Raw genomic sequence first — 21,988 nt, forward strand, 5'->3', positions numbered from 1 at the left:
TGACTGAACTAAATCCTGGGCCCCCTTTGGCTGGGGTTCACACGGGAAGTCACTTAGTGTCAACTAGCAAAGGCAAATGGCTAGGTATGGTATAAAGTAGGAGTTTGGAGGGAGGTGGTTGTTGTTCCCCTAGGTCTCTCCTTTAAAATGGAAATTCATAGAATCAAAGCTGTATATTCCTAAAGTTCATAACCACGTTTCTGAGGAGCTTGAGATACGTAACAGCAGGAAAACCCCACTATGGATTTGAGTAATGACAGAAGAAAATCTGAATTCAGTATGGTGAAGATTGTTAAACATTTTGTATCTGTTTACAATGCCTCCTGTGATTCTGCTTCATTTGTTATTTAAGAAATAACAATAAATATTTAAGGAAAAAGTGTAAGAAACCTCAAAATATTACTGAAATACTTCTGGAAAAGATGACAAATGCAGTAAAATATTCTTATTATGGTACACAGTTTATTTTCTCTTATTTGGCCAGTAGATATACTCTTTTCTTTAAGGCTGTATTAAGCCTGTATCAGCACTCTCAAACAGCTGGTACTCTGTGGAGGGTAGCTTTGTTCTCTGCACGCTCACAGCAATATTGCACCAGGCCTTGATTTCTACTGCTGCAGTCTGAAGAATAAGTAGGCAAAAGTTTTCTTCCGGTTCAGAGCAATGTGTGAATACAGCTGTTTTTAGAACCTTTGCAGCTCAGGAAGGGAGACACCATTAAAAGAAGTAATTTTCTTTCTGACCATAAAATATGCTTGTATTTTTTAATATGTATAAAATACACTTGAACTGCAGTGAAAACCAGAGGTTATAAATTGACATACCTATTGTCTAGAAACTGAAGTCTTACAAATATCAGACACCAGATCAGAGACTTTTCTTTGGGTTTGTTTTTACACGTGTTTGTTTTCTCCCTAAGTCTTACATTCTCTCAAGACTCTTGTTACATGGGAACCTTGGAAGTCATTTACTTAACATTCTAGCATTATGGCCACATGGGACCTTTAATCAATCTTCCTGGCTCAAGGATGTGTGAACAAGAGTGTTGATTTACCCTGGCAGATAAGCAACCAGCACTCTTGAGCTGTTTATACCCATTAATCTGCTCTGTAACTGTGATGGTCACTGTTGAGGTAGGCTTTTGGTAGCTACCATAGAGAAAAGTAATACAATGGGGTTTAGCATTACAGAAGGAAAAAAAGCTTCCTGTAAATGGACGGGAGAGGAATGAAAGACAAATTATGAGTAGGAATCATTTGAAATGTTGAGACTAAACCCAACTTGATTTAAATGAGCACAGTTTGTGTTGTGTAGAGGCTTATGGGGTTTTTCTGCTAGTTGGTTGGTTTGGGGGTTTTTTATTTTGTTTTTTTTTTTTTTTTTTTAATGGGCAAACATATTGATTCCCTCTATGTTGTCGCTATTTTTGATTTTTAGCAGAACTCTTAATTTCTGTGCAAGACCAAAACTAACAAACACAAAAAATCTTTCTTGAGATTTCTATTCACATTTGATTCATCTTGCAAAACAGATATAACTGCTTATTCTTATTTGCTCCAATCTCTAATGATTTGTACTGACAGCTGGTTTCTTCCCAACCTGACCATACCAAATTTGAAGTCCCTGTGATACGAACCTTGGCAACAACTCCTAGCATTGAGAAAGTTACTGCTTCATTGCAGGGAGCACAGATTGCAAGTGGTGGTGATTGCAAGGGTGGACAGGGGATGGCAGGTCTACTGAAACTAGCTTTTTGAATTTATCTAGTCAGGTTGCTTGCATTTTTCATCAGCAGGAGAAAAAGCTGCTAGTAACTGAGCAATAAACCTTGTGCAGACCAGTGGAATGGTAGGGATATGCTTCTGCCCCAGTCTCCTGAATGCCAAATTCATTGCAGCAACAAGCACTAGACTCTTCCAGAGAGGAGCACCTAGATGCATCATCCCCACTGGAAGAACTGCTGCCTGGCAAACTAGGAGAGATCACACAAAAAGTCAAAACTTAGACTGATGTCTGGCTGTTAATCTCCCGTTCAGGGTCATGAATCAGAACTGAAAAGAATGGAAGGACATGCAAGAAATGGTGATCTGAAATAAGACAATTCTGCCTAGAAAAAGTAATTAAATGGTCTTAAACACAGAATGACTAATATCTGAAAGGACTGATGATTGAAGGCAGCAAGTGACCAAAAGCTGCTGGGACCGCATGAGATTATTTGTAAAAATTAGAAAAACTCAAGGGATGCCATTTTTCTTGTAAACTGGTTGACCACTGCAACAAACATAGAGCAGTGACTAAGAAGTAAAAGAATAACAACATCTTTACTGTTAGTTCCTGTCTCAGCTTGGCTTGTTTTTCTACATCTGTAACTTGGATATGTTCTGGAGTCCCCACTGATTAAGAAATGAGGTACTATTTCTGGTAGCCTAAGTTTCCAGCACCCTTAGAATGACATGCCTATGGTTGCATTAACCCTCATCGAAGGTCTTCTTTGCCTCTTTCTTTGGGCATAATTCTCAAACATACACACCTCCCTGACTGTTCAGACAAATCTGTTTAGCTAACAAAAATGATGGGCCCCTTTAAACGTAAGCCAACCCAAGTATATTTTTGAGTTCAAAAATGCATTTACCAAGACGAGTATGAAAAGAAGGCTTTTTGCTATTAATGTAAGGTTTGTAGAAAACATTTTAAAATAATTATTTTTAGCTATTATACTTATTGGTCTAACTATTAACATTTTCTCTCATGCTGAAGCTAAGCCAGCGGAGAATAGCGAGACCTGGCCCCTCAACAGCACCTTTTGAGTGACAGAAAGGAATTTTATTGTAGCAGCTTTTTTTAAGCATACATGTGCCTTGGATGGCAAACAAATGCATTATCACTGCCTCATAGAGTTTATCCTAAGAACAATGCTTTGAACCTCAAGTGGTCTTGAGGTTCACTAAGAATCAAGTACTTTCAGAGCTGGTGGGCTAGTTATTTATATTGAACAGAAATCCTCTTTGAAGTAAGGATATGCAGCATCTTTAAAACACAAAAGTAAGATTAGAGATTTCCTGGGCCTCCACCTGTTCTCTTAACTGCTCTTCACAAAGCCAGCATGTCTTTTTCATCTTTCCCCTCTTCCCATCACTTCCCTTCTCCTCTCTAAACAGAGGCTCCCTGACTCACTTCCAGCTGAAGTATAACTCGCTTTCTTTCTCTTCTGATGTCAGACAGAATGAAGAATGTATTTTACATGAGCTTTGCAGTATTTCATTCAACTTATCTCCTACCATCAAAATGCTTCTCTTTTAAACAAAAAACTGCAAGGCTGAACATTAACAAAACCTCTCATTTATGACACCACAAAAGACTTGTTTTCCTACTGTTGGAATGTTTTCTTAGAATAAATCCAAGGAAACCACTAATTTCCTTAATTTTCAATTCACAACCTTTCACACTGTTTCTCAAGGAGTAATGTTCTGGCAAAGTAACAGCCTTCAGCCACTAGTTCCACCAGTGATGAGGAGGGAAAACTGCACCAGAACTGCAGGCTTCATGATATTACTTTCAAAATTTTCTCTTGTCTATTGGCAGAAATTATCCCACAAGCAGAGGAAGACTGTTTCTTCCTTCTATGCCCAGCGACAGCCATCACTGTAATGAAAGACAACAGACTGTCATCACAGAGCATTTGGATAGATGCAAAACCAATACTTCGCACTCACTTTTAGTTTTTGCGGGAGTTTGAGTTCAAAGCTTTTTTCAAAATCTTCAGAGGCTTATCTGAGGAATCCTGTCCTGGTATAAACAGAGAAGTTCTCTAATACGCTAAGGAAACTCATCTCGTCAGTGAGCCGGGTCTAATCACACATATAGCCTGATGCTGCTCCAAATACTCAGGACCCAAGCATTCTTCAGGTTCTTGCCTAATCTTCTCACTTGGGAATTAAGCAGTTACCTATAATCTAATGTCTGAAGTGTTGCTGGCTGTATTTTTGTCCTATCAACACAGCTAGCATCTACTCAAGCTGACTTTAGCAGTGATCTATCAACAGAAACACAGGTTTTACGTGCAAGACAAAAGTGGGCAAAAAGTACAATTATGATTTATAGCTGTATTTCCCAATCAATATTCCAGATTAAGTACCCCCGCAAAATATCTTTTAAATTATACTGATTTGTGTTTTTGCACTGCAGTTATTAATTTCTATCAAAAGAAATGCTCTAAAAGCACATTTCTTTGATTCCCACTAGAAACTTAGTTCTACAGGAGCTCATTCCCCTTAGATCCTTATCAAAGCTCTTCAGCTTAAATTTAAGTCCTACTACCCATCACGGTTTTAACAGGACCATACATATGCTTAAGTTAGCAGTCCAAATTTTCTTTCTCTAAATCAATTATATGCATCCTAACCTCACTAAATCTATTTCTGTGGATAAGTCTACCAAGATTTAACCTAATATTTTAGATCATAGCAAAATACTTAGCAGCATTACATTACTGTAATTGACAGCTTTTAAAGAACACTACTCATTTACACACAGTTCAAGTATTTAACATAGTTAGAGTTGCCTTGATTTTGTTTCAGAAGAACTGAAAGTGGCTTATTACCTATATCTGACAACAATGAAGTTTTTGAAACATCACATCAATATACAAAATGTAATTAAGAAAAAAATATAGGGAGACCAAAAAGTCTTTGCAGACACAAAACTTCCACTTCAAATGCAAAAAACTGTTTCTAGTTACCGGGATAGGTACAAGTATATGTATTTTTAATGTATTTCATTATTTTTATTACTCCTGCCATAGTATCATTAAAATAATTTCAGATACATATTTTTAATCCCTGGCACTTGCTTCATAATTTTTAAAATTCTAACTGGCCTATAACTGCCCTATTCAATCATTTACTTTCCAGCCCTCATATTGTTTAATTTTCTTTTATGTTTTATATATTGTTAGGCACACAGTTAACAAGGTTTACTTTAAAAAGACTGTCCACCATGCATTTTCACTCTAAGTCACAAAATAAACTGACTTATCCTGGTCATAACTGCTATGAAGTTTATACTTCACTGTATTTTAGCAGATTCTTTCACAATAATAATTTTTAACAAAAATTCATGATTTACTGGTTCTGGGAATATATTTCCATCTGCTCAAAAGAGCTCTCAACAGTCAGGTTCATTCACATCAAAAGTCACTATGTATCACCTCACAGCACTGTACCATAGCCTTGTGAAGCTTTGAATTCCACGTACTCACTTTTCACCAGCTCTAAATCAATCTGGAGAAAATCACTTGAACATGAATGAAAGAAGGGAGCCCTCTGACTCTGTTTTATGCTACGAAAATGCATGCCTGTCTGCTCGCTGACCAAGAAAACAGCCATAAAGCAGCAAGCAGTTATCTTTGTCAAATGTTTGGTCACAAGAGTTGAACAACCCCTTCGGAGAGTGTATCACAGATTGAAAATCAGAGCCATCCTCACAAACTTCTTTTGCCGCATTATAGTGTATTGTTCACACCTCATCAGCACATGTCATCACAACTAAAACGGTGCAGGCATTCATTTCACTGGTTTTCATAGTCAAGGTAACTAAAACAAGGGAACTAACTAGTCCGGTTTACATGTCTGGTAGCTGGTAACCTCATCATGATTTGTGGATATTCACTACTTCGCATGTATTATATATGCATATGAGTAGTAAAACTACTGCGAGCATATTTGACTTAAAAATTTCAACTATACCTAAAAAGAGCACCTTCTGTAGGAAAACAGGTTATACCACAGGGGTAATTCTTCTCTCTTTTGTATATTATATTAGGGGAAAAAAAATTTGCTTTTTCTGACAGAGTAGAATTAATGAATAAAGTCACTATGTAAATTGCCTCTTGGAATCAGGTTTAATTAATTGGATCAATATAAGAGATACACATGTGGTCTACCTTAAATGAAATTTTCCATTCTCAGAGATCAACACTAATACCCCATTCTAGCACAGTCACAATATGCCCAGTACAATAACTTACTATACTGGCTCTTTTGCTGATCTCCCAACAACTGCTATATAACCTCATTTATGTCACTTTCAGTACTGAGATAGGATTCCAGAATTTTAACCCAAATACTGCAGTCCTCTTTTCCTATGAGTTTAATAACACCTCTCATCCCAGGCATCTGCAAGTTTTTCCCCTTAGCTTCATCTTTAAGGTTTGACTGAATAATGTGACCATGCAGTTGGCAAGCAAATCAGCAGAAATTCAGATCAAGTAACCACATAAATCTGCTTCAGTGCATTACAACTATGATGGCAGTTTTGTTGTGTTTCTACCCCTTAGTGACCAGGCAATAACTCATTGGTAAATTGCACTGTCTTGTGTGTGACTGATGCAGCATTCTCACTTCCCCTCCTCTCCTTCAGCCAATCCACTTCAGGAAGGGTTGAAATGTCCAGCAGCAAAATTAAGACAGCTTCTGGGGTGGCTGCGATTACAGTAGCATGCTAGATTTTATTTTTGGTAAAACCTTTCAAAGTATGCTCACAGTAGAATAATAAAAAAATTTACTAGAGAAACAATAATAAGTGAGACCTAGAACATATCAGAGGAATTAATAATCAGCTGAGAGGTGGGGCAGCACCAAGTCAATCTGAGGCCACAATCACCCCAGCTAGCTATGCATTTTGCCAGGAAATACCTCCCCATGATCTTTATTGCTAATAGAACCTGTTTGGATCTTTTTTCAGAAGGAAAAGGAACACCTTTCTCATACAGTTTTAAATCTCCAAGTGCTACGAAAATGAATTCTTTGATTACTAATGCTGCTCTTGGATTTTTCAGGAATATTTACCATCAGAAGAGAATTAAATCCTTCTCTCTCTGTCTTCCTCCTGCACACACACCAACCCCCAGTAAGCTTTTATAGGCACACTGGGTTTGGAATGAAATGCATCACATTTTCATTCTATTAAAGAAATAATGAAAGGAGGGGCAGCTAAGTTCTTGAGCTGGGTTTCATTCCAAATATTAAGCAAATACCCACGCCACAAATATAAAGCCTCAGAACGTGAGAAAATAATACCTCTTGAACCTGATGGTCCAGCAATCACACATTTGTCCACTTCTATCAACTGGACCTGAGTAGAACAGGTCACAGAAAATTACATCAGAATATGCAATAATGATGCTTAAATTGGTTAAGCAAATAACAACAGAATTGTCCCTTTAAAGGCTAATTGTAGGCCTGCCAACTGAGTGACCTACATTTGCCTGGTCAAAGCATCTGTGAACCGGGGGCAAAAGAAATACTTTCAGAAAGGAAATTCTGTTTTGACATTAAACAATACACTCTTCCTTTCCATTGCTCACATGCGTAGAAATGCAAACTGACCCTATGCAGGGTACAAAGCAGCGCAGCAGACTTTCACGTCAGCTGCTGGCAACAGAATATAGAGACCACAGAGCTATAGTCATGTGAGAAGGTGATGATTTTTGGATTATTTCCTCAGTGCAAACCTCTCCTCTCATTCCTCTTCCAACTTCCCTAAAGCTCTACAAAAAGAGCTTTAGGGAAGCCTTTTCCTTATTAACATATTTCTTTATTAACTTACCTCTTCGCTTTACTTATTTCACTATTCTGGTGATAAAGGTAACATGTTCTTTCTGCTCCTAAGAAAATATAAAGTCCACATCTTACAGGGGTGGACACAGAAGTATTGCTGATGCACCACGAAAATCCAGTTGTATAGAAAGTGAAGGTAGCAGTTGCAAGCATCACAACACTCAGTACATCTATCTAAAGTTGCAGTTTTGTCTTCTCTAACACCAAAACAGACAACTGGAAAGCCAACAGCACTAAACAGTACTAAAAACCTAGTCCATTAATGATATTTCCTTTTGAGATATGTTTTCTCTCTTAAAGCACGCTATTCTTTTGCATGCCCTTATTACTTTTCCATATGATCCTCTCTCTAAGATGTCTAAATGCTTCGATATTTTTTCACTATCTCCTCAGTCCTGTTTGCTCTTATTTTATAGTATGCTCCACACATTTTAGCAAGGTAAAATTAAAAACAAGGCTGTGCTAATGGGAACTCAGCTCTTCAAAGCCAAGAAGAGCTCCCTTCCTTTGCCAATAGACAGCCCAGATAATCAGTAGCTTTGTGTTTCCATCCCCATTCCAATGGCTGACTATAATTTCCTAACACATTTCAATTATACAAAAACTCCACTTACAGCACTATGATCAAAAAGGGAGCACTTAAACTTCAAAAATTAGGCTTCTAATTGTGAGTACCTCAAATCTCTTTCCCTGAGCTTCATGTGCAGCATTGGTTTCTAAAACTTAACTGAAACATGTGAACTAACTTTCAAAAGCTGATAACATGAATATCCTCATCACTGATGAGGTATGTCAAAATTCATGATATACAAATAAAGTGAACAGTTCTTTGTCAGGTGCTGGAAGCAGAGAGAGAACTTTTCCACTTGTTGCTGACTGATGCCAACATATTTGCCTACTTTGAAGGATCGCTATTGCTACTGCTGTGAAAATCTATTTGACTTGGAAGCCATCCAATTTCATCTTACCATGCTATCAAATGTGAGCTTATCTCAGTCATAAGTATACATTCCTTTTTTATTGTTTTATAGAAGTCTATTAAAATTACAGCTTTGATATGAAGTAGTACAGGAGATAGGAATACCCAAAAAAAGTTTTCACTGACTGTACATATTCTGAAAACACACATTTTTTTAAGTCTGACACCAATTTCTAGTATCACTCATTTAGTGAACGCTGAATGCTGTTCTACACTATAAACACAGTTTCTTGAGTAACTTAGACTTTGAAATCCATTTTCCATATATCTGATAGGACCAGAAGGTTTGTACTCTGGATTTTGTAAATTAATGAAAACTATTGGATTTGACATTCTAATAATTGAATTTTTGAATAAAATTTTTTTGTTCTTATTCTGTTTTTACAATCACCACCAAAGAATCTGAAAGCTACACAGTACAACAGGCTTTAAAGCCACCAGGGACCCTCATAACACAAGATGGAAGTAGCTTATTATGCAAATAAATTAGAACAACAACTTTGAATCCACAGTCTTTTGACTAGGGACAGTGTGTGTAGGGGTGAAAAATCAACTGTGGTACAGAAGCTTACATTATGCTTAGGAAAGCAGAAGAAATTCCAAAAGCAAAGGCCTCCATCATACAGGAAAGTGGAAGCACAACAGACATTATGATCATTTTAATATTTCATATGTCAAGGCATTTATTAGGAATAACATAGCTTCACTTCCACACACAGTCAATATTATTTTCTGTTCATTGTCCTCTCATGTTCCAGCCATAACTGCAGTGATTGCTTCAAGACTTCCAGACTCTCCTGGCCTGCCTGCAGAGGCCACCACAGCAGCAAGGAATAGCCTGCAGGGATGGAAGCCCAGCTCTGCCAGCAGCCTGGCAGCAAGTCTGCTGCAGAGGCTAGGCCAGCTGGGATCCCTTTGGAGTCTGAGGGTGCCAAGGGACTGGAGCAAACAGGCCTTGAATGACTTTATGCTGATGAGTCAAGGCCAGGCTTCCAGTTTCAGTAATAACCCAGCTATGTATTACAACCTGTAGCTTTACCGCTGTGCAGCTGAGAACAGAAGTGCATTATAGTAAATGATCAAGTAGGAAAACAGAAAAAAGAAAACATTAAGACTTTTGTCTCGATGCAGTCATGTTAACACTGCTATCAAAAGCCTGCCTCTGGCATTCTTGGTTTTTTTTATAAGAGCATCAGTGCCATATTGAAGTAATACTCCACAGGTGTAGGCTATGCATTTGCATGGGTTTGAAAGAAAGACAAAGCAGTGATTAAAGCAAATGGCCAACACCCAGGAAGATCAACATCTGAACAGCTGGCCCTGCTTTTGGAAATACATGCTTTACTGAGACAAACAGGAGGCTAACAGGTCAACTTCTATTTTCAAATACCCTTTTAGATGAAGAGAATTTCTTCCCGGGTCTGAGGATGTCTTTATTACAGCAACAGAGGGTCCCACTGTCTTATTCTAGTCAGGCTAGAATATTGCCTCAAGGTAACATTATTTGTTTGGGTCAGCAAGATGCCTTTTAAAAGGAATTACAGTTGATGGCTTCACCTAAGAATCTTAGAGAAGCACGTTATATCAAGGAGGATTTTGGGGGGTTTGAGGTGGTTTTGGGTTTTTGGTGGGGTTTTTTTTTTTTTTTTTTTTTTTTGCTTGGTTTGAGTTTTTTGTTAACTAAACCAAAAAAAAACAAACCACCTCTCCATGCATCTCACAGAAGAGAGCTGTAAAGGAAAGAATCAAACAACTGCTGGTATATGTATTCTAAGGAAAGACAGAATAGAGATGTTTCAGGAACACTCCCTCCCAAGGGATCTACATGCCTGTTCTCCTCAGTTTTTAAACTGGAAACACATCTATTTTCCTTTCATACAATTATGAAAAAAAAATCCAATAGATTGGTATCACAGAAGAGAAAAAAATATTTTTCCAGAAACTGGAGAATTAATTGCAATTAATTGTAATTAATTGCACAATTACACAAGCCTTAATGACTGAACAGCTAATACTATAAAATTGATACAAACATATGCAGTGTTAAAAATATTCTGTGTTAAACAACCACATTTTTTAATCAAACAGGAAATTTTGCTAAAAAATGTGGTAGAAAACAAGAAAGGGAACAGAGAAAACAAAAAGCCCATAAATAGAAAGCCTATGAAAAATAGAAAAGAGACCTAGAGTTTTGACTAGAAGAAAAGCGAACAGACAGTTGTGTGTCCATTCTTGGGTGTGGGGGGGATGGGGATGGGAGGGAAGTAGAACTTGTTTTTTTCACTCAATTTAAATCAGAATGGCCACTGAAGTTAAAAATCCAATTATAAAGCTGTTACTTTTTCTGATTTTTATTATTATGGTGAGGATAGAAATGTCAAATGAGAGTGTAGCAGAAAAGGAAAAGTATCTCAATAAATCATCATGTAAAAGAAAATAATCTGCCTAGTGCAATTACAGAATAATTTACCTGTCCTTGGGTATTATCATATAAGTAGTCAGCAGGGAGGACAGCCTTCCAAAGAAGACGGCAGACATTGTAAAAGTCAGTCTTAGTCTTTAATAGCCTTTTGTAAGCATTAAAAAATACCAACGCTAATCTGACATGTCATTCTTAGGAGACATCATTCATAGCAAGAAAACTGTGCATAGACACATACCTCTTTTCTGGCTTGGTGTTCTGCCTCTGGGTCTGAGAATGCCTGCTGCCTCTCAATGCTCCTCTGCTCAGGTGGCTGTTATTATGGCCTCCAGAAGAACCAGAGGCCCAAAGGCCAGCCCAAAGCTGCTCTTCATTCCTGTGAAGCGGCACAGATGTACGGATGGCAGAAATGACATGGCCAGGATAAGCAGTCAGCGAGTCCTCGTGGTGACGGGAATGTTGATGAGCAAGAGTTCTCTCTGAGGCTGGATACTGCCGCCCTGGCCTTCGGTAGCCCCTTTCCCGGTAATAGGCTGGGAGGCAGGGCCGCGTCTGCTCCATCACACCACCACTGCAGCTCCGAGAGCAGGCAGACCAGGGGCCCCAACTTCCCCACATGCCTGGGATTCCTGCACTGCTATCCTCAGATGCATCTCTTTGCTCTTCTATCCTCTGGGGAACCTGTAGACACAACAGATTGACTTAGGAACAAGAATCCACACTGTAATACCAGGAGAACACTAATATCCTTCTTATGGCATTCACTGTGCAGTCAGAAGTGAAACTGAGCAACATAGAAAGTAACTTGTATTATTCATTCCCTATCAAACGGCTGCCTATTCTGCCAGTGTAACAGATTTCCTATAGCCATCAACCATTCAGACCAAGGTATTTTTTTTTACTATGTGGATAGGAATAGATTTTCTTTAGTTTTCAGCAACGGAAAACATTGTGTAATGCAAAGTTTGAGAATGTGGGAATTGCAAACTCTTAGAATATTAGCGAAGTCAGGAAGTTGAGTAATTGTTGGTGAGGAGCTTGGGTCAACAGACACAGACTGCTCTCTTCTACTCTGATACCTCAACAATGGAGACAGCTGCTGGTTGCAATAATATTTCAGGAACTCCCATCTAATGTGGAACGTTTTAGGAAAGCAACAGATTAAGAGCACAGGCTGATTTCTAACCAGGCGAAAAATACTGCTATAGTTTTACTACCACTTTTCCGTCACCCACATCAATGGTTCACACAAAAAAGCTATTCAAGATGACCCGCCCAACCCTATATTTACAGAAATCACCATCGAATCCAGTAAAAGACAGGAGAAATTGTTGGTCTTGGTTGTTCAGTGCCACATAGCCCATACTCGCCATTCAGCAGCACAGGGAAACCAAAACAAAGGAAACTAGGAAGGATTATAAAGGGCAGGGACTGCTGCTCTAAGGAGAGTTAACCCCTCAAGCCATGCTAGATATTTAAGTATCATGACCTTGTGGCTGGCAAGGTATCAACACAGCCGGAAGTTACAACCACCCATCCCAATCTCCCTAGGGACTTGCATCGCAAGCTTTACCCATTCCTGCAACTAGGTATGTCAGGATTTCTCAGTCTTCCGTGCTAGGCAGAGTGCTCAACTTTGCTGCACACAAATCAGATGCATTTTCATTAAATAGTTTTTCTGTTGCTTCCCTTGTCCAACTGGCTGAATCATAAGTTTTCAAAGTAGGCTTCCAATGTCCGATTTTCGCAATTATTAACATGCCAAATATTCTTTCAAATGAGCATCCTTTAATAGTTGATTTAATTCTGAATAATCTTTGTACCAACAAGTATACATACAGATTAATTCAATTAGGAAACAAAAAAGGCACTGTCCACAAACAAACGCTTGAAACACCTCTCCAGCCCTATTCAAGTGTGTAGCTACCTCAAAATGAGCTTTGCACAGACAGCCTTATCTGACTGTATGTCACCTCTGCCCCCTTCAAAGGATAGACTAAACTCATAACTTCCATTAATAATTATGCCTCAAACATTATTGTTATAACAGCAAAAGATTAACATCTACATGCTTTGCCCCTAGTCACAACCTGCACAGTCACTAACTGAACTGCAAACCACCTATGCCAGGAAGTATACATTACTGATCAACTAGCTATAAAAATGGCAGGCTTTGGTGGAATGTGGTTTGCAAACACAGTTGAATACACCATTACAGTATGAAAAGGCAAGCCAGAGCAGGGCTTGTGGTGCTGCTGTGTAGTAATCAGTTGTGGTCTACATAATCTAAAACATTTCCCCACTCTGAGGTTGCTCTCACACTTCAATCACCAATCACAGAAAAAACCTACATTTAATTATAACTTCTGAAAAATAAAAAGCATCTGCATTAGTGTCTTATGTTGCCCATTTCCCCAATGTTATTTGAAAACAGGAGCAGATGTGTCTGTTTTTAATATGTGGGTACCCCATTCGGCATCAGCCTTTTAAATCCGTTAGTCTGTACAACCTAATACCACATAATGTCAAAATTATGAATAACATGCAACAACATCTTGGGTTTCTGGCTGTTACATTTGCTTTCAAATCCAGTAAGAGAACACCACTGGTTTACAGTTTGACCAACTAAACAAGCTACTCTTCAGAGTGATTTTTTCAATGAATATTCACTGTTCATACTTACACTGCACATTAATGTATCTCTAGCAGAGATACAAAACGGTAATGGTGACACACAGAGACACTCTTCTGGCCTGACCCTGGTCTGCAGTAAAATTTAATTATTATCAAATGAATAGTCCTGCGTTATTAGAAGTCAGGTTTCACCTGCCTGAACTATTTCTTACGTTTTTTTTTTTTAAGCCAAAGACACTCATGCAGGCAACAACTAAAATCTGTTCATCCACAAGCAACTCAAGTCACCACTAACACAACAAATATTTCCTTATGCAGAAATGGAAACTGATATAATAATGACAAGTGTTGACCTGTTGCAGAGAGAACTTTCTGACTGCCAAACTTCATTGCAGCAAGAATTGTTTCCAGTAGAACAGTACTTTAAATGACTGAAGGCAATGTAAAGAAATTTCATACCACTTAATATCCACAGTAAAACAAATCTAGACATAGCACAAGAAGGTTTAATCTAGCTAGTCAAGTTAGAACATAATAATAAAACTAAGCAAAAAGTAACAGTATGTCTTATACTGATGTACAAATTCACCACTACTTAGTTATAAAATGACAACATTCTGAGATGGGAATTTTCACTAGCAAATCAGGTTATGCAATTTTATTTTCAATCAAGGTCTGTTTTCTTACTTTGAGAAAGACAAGGGATACAGACAAATCTTTTGAGAAGATGACGTGATTAATGGCACAATCTACTCAGTTTAGATTGTGTAGCCTACTAAAAGAGACTGACTAATTTGAAGCTGCTTAGCTTAAAGAATGGAAAACATAGGGGGCAATCATAAGTCTTCCAAACAGTTTACATAAAAAACCCACCCAAGAACTGTTCATTTTCTCTTTGCAGCAAATTGTTCTCCAGGTGCCTCCCCAAAGCACAAGTAACAGTGGATTTTAATTTAATCAGAGGTGATCCAAATTAGCGAGCAGGAAAAACTACTTAGTGGAAAGGCAAACAAAGCACAGGAACAGATTGCCTGAGGAGACCCTGGCATCACAGAGGCCAATCTCGAATCCCTACCAGGAACAACTAAGATATAACCGACCCATGCTCAGGGCAGAGGAGATGAACTGCCGGTCTCACAGGTCACTTATGTCCTGCTGTGCTGTGATTTCCCAGTTACCGTGTAGCCAGTAATGGATTGGACCACAGCCCCAGGATACATCCAAGAAATTACAGCTAGCTACGGAAGACAGCTGAAGTATTACAGATCATCTCAGAAACATCACATATTCAGAGATTTCTGATGCTAGGTCCCCTCCTCCTCTCCCTTTAAAACTTAGCCATTAAACAGCACACTTTCTTAAGGGAAGAGTTTGCACCTGCACTGGGAAACAAGTGAAATGCATAGTGAATTTTCCTTGCCAAGTTAAATCATGAAAGTAATTTCATTAATAACAGATCACATAGCCTGCAAAAAGGAGAGATCAACTTACCCACTTAATCTACTTTCCCATAGTTCATGATTGATTCCTTCTGTAGGTAACCTAGTAATATTCATTCTGATTATAAATGCACTGTCAAAAATATTTCTATCTACAGCAAATAACCAAATATTTTGCTCTACAAAATCAATCTATCTTCCCCCTCAATTTCACTCCATAATTCTAGCCCTTTTTTCCTGTACGTTTTTCAGTTATACAGCAGGACAAAGTTTGCAAGTGTAAAGATGGCATCTCACTAGGTACAGTTGTATAGTAAACATTGTAAAGAAAAGACAAGCTTTCAGTGTGCAACTGCTTACAATTTCTACATCTCCACTAATTCCTATCAAATTGCTATCAAAAAATCTTTAAATCAGAAATTTTCTTCATAATGGCTGCTATGCAGTAAATACCTTCCAATCTGTCACCTTTCTAACAGTGAGTGGCAAACTGAATAGAGGGTAGGTGTTCAGAAGGGCAGCTGCAGGGACACTCTTCTTCCTTTACACATCAGCAGTTCAGAGCAGAGCATGCCAAATTTTGAATGGGCTAAAGGAAATTGTAATTTAAAATTCAGAACCTGTTCAAGTGTAACATAATCCTATTTCCCTGCCAGTGTTGTAAAACACATCTACGGAACTGGTTTAATTCTTTCACCAGTCTAAGCATCCTAAAGGAATATTCTTCCAGTATTAACTCAGCTGACTTCTAATAAAGACCATACCTATACAGCGACAACAATTTCCCAGCAGAAAGTCTTTACAGTCCATTTTATAGATGTTAATTTGCAACCACCATATTTTTTATGCCTCTTACAAGAAACATATGGAACATCAGTGGCTTTATAAAAACAATCTACCAAAAAAAACCCCAAAACTTGCAGATAACTTCTCAGATCTCTCAAGGCTAGGAGAAAAATGGAGCAGAGGCCAAACAAAACATCATGACACAATGTGTACATGTCTGCCTGGTTAGTATGCTCAGCTATTTTAATCCTTCAGTGTATCTTGGAAGCCTTTAATCAGAGATGTAGTAAACCATTTGAATTTTACAGTACATGGTAAGTGTAAATATTACCAGCTTAAACGATTTGGGTTTCCGTTCTTTGTATAAAAACCCTGTCTGAACATCTGTGCCTGTGAAGATTAAAGGGCTAAAAAGCCTGGAAATAGAAGACCTTTGTATTCACAAATCACTGAAGGGAGTTACAATGCCTGGAAAGTTTAACTGCCCCTTCAACCAACTCTGACCACATCTGAAGAAACTTTAACATTATTTAAATAGTCCAGAAAGTAAACAGCTCTGAAAAAAGTTCAGAACAGTGTCTGTACCAAGAGAGCCTGAGGCTTCCTTCAAGTTTGGCTAATTTTTTTCACACCAAGACCACCTCCATTGTGCTGTGCGAGACTAGTGTTTCAAGGAAGAGGTTTCTTTTTATTCTTTTGTAGGGCCATTAAGTACTTTCAAGTAAACAGATGGGTCACTCCTGACCTCACTTCTACCAGGTCCTATACATTCCCTACTTATCTACAGTGGGATTGCTTCCGACTTACATTAACATAAAGATGATAAGGATCAGGCCCTCACTATATCACAAATTAGGCTTCTTTATTTTAATAAACTATTTCCCCAACACTGACTATCACCTGTGACCAAAATCACCCAGCTTGTACAACCCTAGGCCTTTTCCAGGTCAATTATCTTCAGCTGTGATAAAGCTGTTGCCACTCTATCATATTTCTACACTTAGAAAATTTCTTTGGGATCCACATATGGTGGAAATACGGACTTTATTTATTCAGTAATTGACTTAACACCTCTCAAGATCTCTCAGCGAGTCATCCACCCATGACTCCAGAAACAGGGAGGACAAGCTGTCATAAAATAGAAAGCAACATTCCCTAACAGAAGAGCTCATCTGTGAATCCAAAAAGCTTCTCGTCTTTACCATCACTCTGATACAAAGCCAGGGACAGAATCAGCATGCAATACTGCTCTGAAGGAAGATGAGAAGCTTATCTATGACCTTATAAGCTCACCTGCTCTGGAATCCAACCTGGAACAAAGATCCTTTCATTTTTTCTGAGAGAAAAACAGAACAAGATTTAAGCTCCTCCTCCTCTGAGCTTAAAGAAGTTAGTGGGTTTTAATTAAAAAAATAAAATAAATTTCAGAGGTCCATGACAAATCAGGTTAAAAATAACAAAAGCATTGGCCTTGAATTTTCAAAGACTGTATTTGCATAAAATTTGTATAATCCTTACCCTGTCTCCTTTCCCCACACAAAAAAAGAATTTTATTTCTTAACCATTTTAATACACATCATTAAGGACAGGGAATTAGTAACAATGCAGAGATATCAAGAAAATCCTTTCAGCTGTTGTTCTAAATATTCTGTTGCACTAAAAGTCTGATTTTAAAGGAAAAGTCTTGGTGTGGACTAAATCGTCTGTTTCCTAAAGATCACTGTAATTAAAATAGCAATATTAATACCTAGAAAGGCCTTTACCAAAGTTTCAATGAATGTAATGGCATGGGTATCTACACAGTTAGTCAAGCAACTGTGCTGAAGGCATGCAGATATACTGACCAGTGAAAACTGCAAGAGGAATATGGACTGCATTTCAACTGGTAGTGTTTATGGAATTTGTGTATAAAAATACAACAGACAGCAGATATCTTATAAACAAGAAAAACATTACAATAAAAGAAAAAAATCATGACACGTGCACCCACTTGTTGCCAGGACCATGCACACAGCAGCTGTACACATATGTTATATATATCTATATATATAATATAATATAATATAATATAATATAATATAATATAATATAATATAATATAATATAATATAATATAATATAATATAATATAATATAATATAATATAATATAATATAATATAATATATATACATATATTCATGGCGACTAAGCTGCTCTAGTAAAATTGTTTAGCACACACAGCCCAGCAGGACAGAACCATAGCAACTTGCAGCAGGCCTGCTAGCAAGAGCTGAGCTCCAGCTCAGCAAGTCCTGACAAGTTCTACATTTCAGTCACTCTTAACCTTAAGGCAGAGCTTCACCCTACCTGGACTGCAAGAAAGAACACAGCCTTCGGCTGTTACATGTTTCTACTTCTCAGGATACCTAAAACCAAGGTGGTGACTAGCTATGGTGGAGATCCCATGACACTCCTTAGCACCATTAGACTATTAGGCATTAGCCCTGGTGTCCTGGCCAAAATCCAAGTTTAGATATTAACTACTTTGTCTAACTCCAATTTCTTTCGGTTTTTCAAGGATATAGTAGACTTCATGCTTCACATTTTACTCTGCTACAGTGTGTTCAGATGTATTAGGCAGCTGTTTCCTTTTCAGTTAAAAGAACAGTGACTTTTATAGGGTGTGAAAAGGTGAAAGAGCAATAGAACTGAAGGAACGTTGTCATTCACTGGCATTATTACAATATAAATGAAGGTGTAGGGTCACATTTATGCACCAAACTTCCTATATGAATCCTAAAAATGATATCATAGTCAGATTTAGTAACCAAATTCTTACTCACTTGAAAGAGTACTCTTAAAAGTTATCACCCTCTTTGTGCACTCTCCCCTCCACCTTCCCACTTACATGTCCATGATGACCCTCCAACAAGCATATTCAAATTCAACATGAGCTGGAGGGGGGTGTCAATCACGCACACTGTAAAGCATATTCATCTCCAGATTTTGTAGGGAGTATAGCCACATTCACTTGAATACAGAGTTCCGATCATAGTGACCTTGTATATCTAATAGCAAGAGGTAACACTCAGTTTATTTCTTCTTTAATTTAGAGCCTCCATAAAGAAACAACACTAAGCCCAAACAGGCTCAAAATTCTTGAACAGTATTGCAGTGCCCCAGCAAAATGCTTGCAAAAATAAATCCTGACAATTCTTCCATGCGTTGAAAATCAGTTTGCTAAGATGCCGTACCTTCATTGAAGTCAATACTAATCTACAGCTGAGTAACAAAGATAGGCATAAAATCAAAGCAGCTCAGTGCTAATAACAGAAGCAAGATTATAAAATAAAGCAATACTTACATCAGAAATTCTATTTGGACAAACTTTATTACTATTTGCATTACCAATTTTACTAAAAAAAACAAATCCAAGGCATAACTACAGCTCACTTTCTTAGCACAGCAACATGATTAGTTAGAACTCTGTCCAGCAATGACTTACAAAAAACTGGGAATACAGACTTAAGTGGTTATCTGGGAGAAGCACTGTTAATGTTTCATGTCTTAACCTCCTGTTCATCACAGCATGACACCAGATAATGTGAATTAATATTTATTCAATAAAATAAGCATAGGAAGGGAGAACAGAGAGCTTGACTGCATGATGAGCAGCAGGAGGGCCAGCACTGATGGACAAGGAAAGTCAGTTGTTTAAATATTAAGGAAGATTTCAGTTTAACCAGTTTCAGAAAGCTTCGATGATTTTTAAATGCAAGTGGCAATCATTTGGTTTCATATGACATTTCCTCCTTTTTTTTCTTTGGTAATATCAATGAGCATTTTGGCCTTATGGAGAAGTACACCTGATATTTAGAAATGATGTACTATTAATGAGGAATAAGTAAGTTAGATCATTAAAAAAAACAAAACACACAAACCCTCCAAGAACCCACTGGCCAATACCATGACCCCTGTCTTCAGCAAGAAACCATAAAAGTCTTTTGCATAGGAATTTTTATTTCTAACTAATGAATATACCATGTATTTGGATTACTGTCCAAACTCGTGTTATATACAGAGATAAGGTTAATAAACAGAGCAGCACCATAAGCTCAGATGGATGAAGATCTAAAGATACTCCCTGTTTTCTGGTTTTGTGCAATTCTGACAGCAGAGGGCATTTTTAAAGTAAACATACACAAAAGCTTCTATATAAAAATCAGCCAGCAGGTATTTCTGAAACTAAAAACTCTGTATTGGTCAATTCTGCCTTTGTATGACAGACAAGCTTCCAAACCTTCCATTATAAAATCTAAAAGCAGAAAACATTGTCCAGTCAAACGTTAAAAAGAAAAATAAACCAAAACCAAACTCCACACACCCAAAAGGCACCGTCTGACCAGCTAGTGTTCAAAACATTTCTATTTTAATAGCCAAGTGTAAGTTTCCCCAGAGTAACAAAAGAAGGGACAAGTATTGCATTTAGTATGGGGATGGAGGATGGGAGCTCTTGAAATCAGAAGAGTTACAGAATAAATTGCAAATAAGAACAAATAAAACTTTCCCATCTCCTGTGATCTCCCCAAATCTTAATTCCACTATCTGACTTCCCCGCTATGGAAGTAATTTGCCTCAATTCTTCTAGCTAACAGTCCCCAGACTGCCATAGCAGAAATGGATTTGTGTGTGTGCATCTGAGGAAAGCAACCTGCTGAGCTGCTCTTCCACATTCTGTTGATGAGATTTCTCTTTAAAAAAAATTAAGATTAAAAATTGCTGCTTGAGAAGATAAACTCCTTTCTTCATGTAAAAGTCCTAAACATATGCCACTAAGTCAGGAATGGCTAAAAGGTACTTTAAGTACTTTTAATATACTGAAGCTAAATAAAAACTCTTACAAGAAAAGAGAGAGGAAACTACACACAGATTTTTGTTCAAAAATCTACATTATGTCAGCCTCTCTGAAACTAGTATGGCTTTAAACATGGATTCCAAAAAGAAACAAAAGTTTAAAATCTAGCAAGATTTCAATATAAGCACAAAACAGTATTTCCTGGTAAGTGTTCTCAAGTCCTAAAAAAACAACATCTCAGCTGTACTGTGTGTGTCCAGAGGCAGTAACAGCTGCATTTCCATCAGTTGCTTTGGGGATTGTTCTAGGTTTTATTTCATTTTCCCGAAAGTTTTAGCGTAAGGAGATATAGGCTATTTGGAAATATCTTAATGATTCAGCAAAATACTCAAGTCCAGTTCTCTAATTTTACTTCTCTGTCCAGAGCTTTCAGAGCAAAAATAAGTATATGCAGGGTACACAACAGAATCCAAACACTCTCCCAACACTGCATGTTCAAGCATCAATTGCGCACGTTTTTAAGCTGCAAAATAAACACAAAATAAATACTGGGGTATAACCTTATGTTTTAATAGAACTCAGCTCTAGTTACTCAGTTTCCACACACTGTACCCTCTGAGGATATGTATGAGGGTTACCAAGCACCACTTTTGTTATTCACTGCAAGGGTAAAATGACATATTCTTCATGAAATCCTTCCCTCCTCTCCCTTTTTTCCTGCAAAACTGACCTCTTCTCACACAGGACCTCTGCCAAACAGCAGAGATGGACACAGAAATACATAGGAGATGCTGTCTGGAGATGCCAGCAAACACTTGTCCAGGTTTCTGCATTAAAAGAACAGGAACAACTTCCAGAGCTACAAAGCAGAGAACTCGCACTCAGTTAGATACATGTCTGACTTGGCCTTCAGAGCTGCTAACAGTCTCTCCTGTCTGGAGCTGATAGGTGTGTCCAAAGGTTTCAAAAAAATTTAATAAATACAGACTTCCAGTCTAAAAAACAGTTCGGCATGAACAGAATCTTCTCCCACAGAGTAAGAGCCAAGAATGACAGACAGCCTTGGAGCCTGCATGAGGCCATCACTAGAAACTTCTGCCTGCCTTGTTTTGAGTAAAAAGAACAGCTCCAAGGTGGTCACTGTGTCCCTTAGTACCATGCCTTCAGTCCCTTTAACTAGTAAGAAGACACTCCAGACCTCTGGCATTTCTCATTTGACTGAAAACAAAGAATCTGATTTTATAAAAATAATTCTGGAGCTTCACAGAATGAAGCA

At 37.9% G+C, this 21,988-nt stretch overlaps 1 protein-coding gene across 4 annotated transcripts in view; it reads right to left on the bottom strand.

Moving 5' to 3' along the window:
* THSD4 (thrombospondin type 1 domain containing 4) overlaps positions 1–21,988 on the bottom strand; it is a 312,906-nt gene that overhangs the window by 232,830 nt on the left and 58,088 nt on the right. For all 4 annotated transcript variants that reach the window (XM_065688400.1, XM_065688397.1, XM_065688398.1 and 1 more), the window contains exon 4: positions 11,256–11,698. In XM_065688400.1, the coding sequence (XP_065544472.1) occupies positions 11,256–11,698 (443 nt within the window). The remainder of the gene's footprint in view (positions 1–11,255; positions 11,699–21,988) is intronic.

Source organism: Lathamus discolor, chromosome 8 (genome assembly GCF_037157495.1).
Source record: "Lathamus discolor isolate bLatDis1 chromosome 8, bLatDis1.hap1, whole genome shotgun sequence".
Classification (NCBI taxonomy): Eukaryota; Metazoa; Chordata; class Aves; order Psittaciformes; family Psittacidae; genus Lathamus; species Lathamus discolor.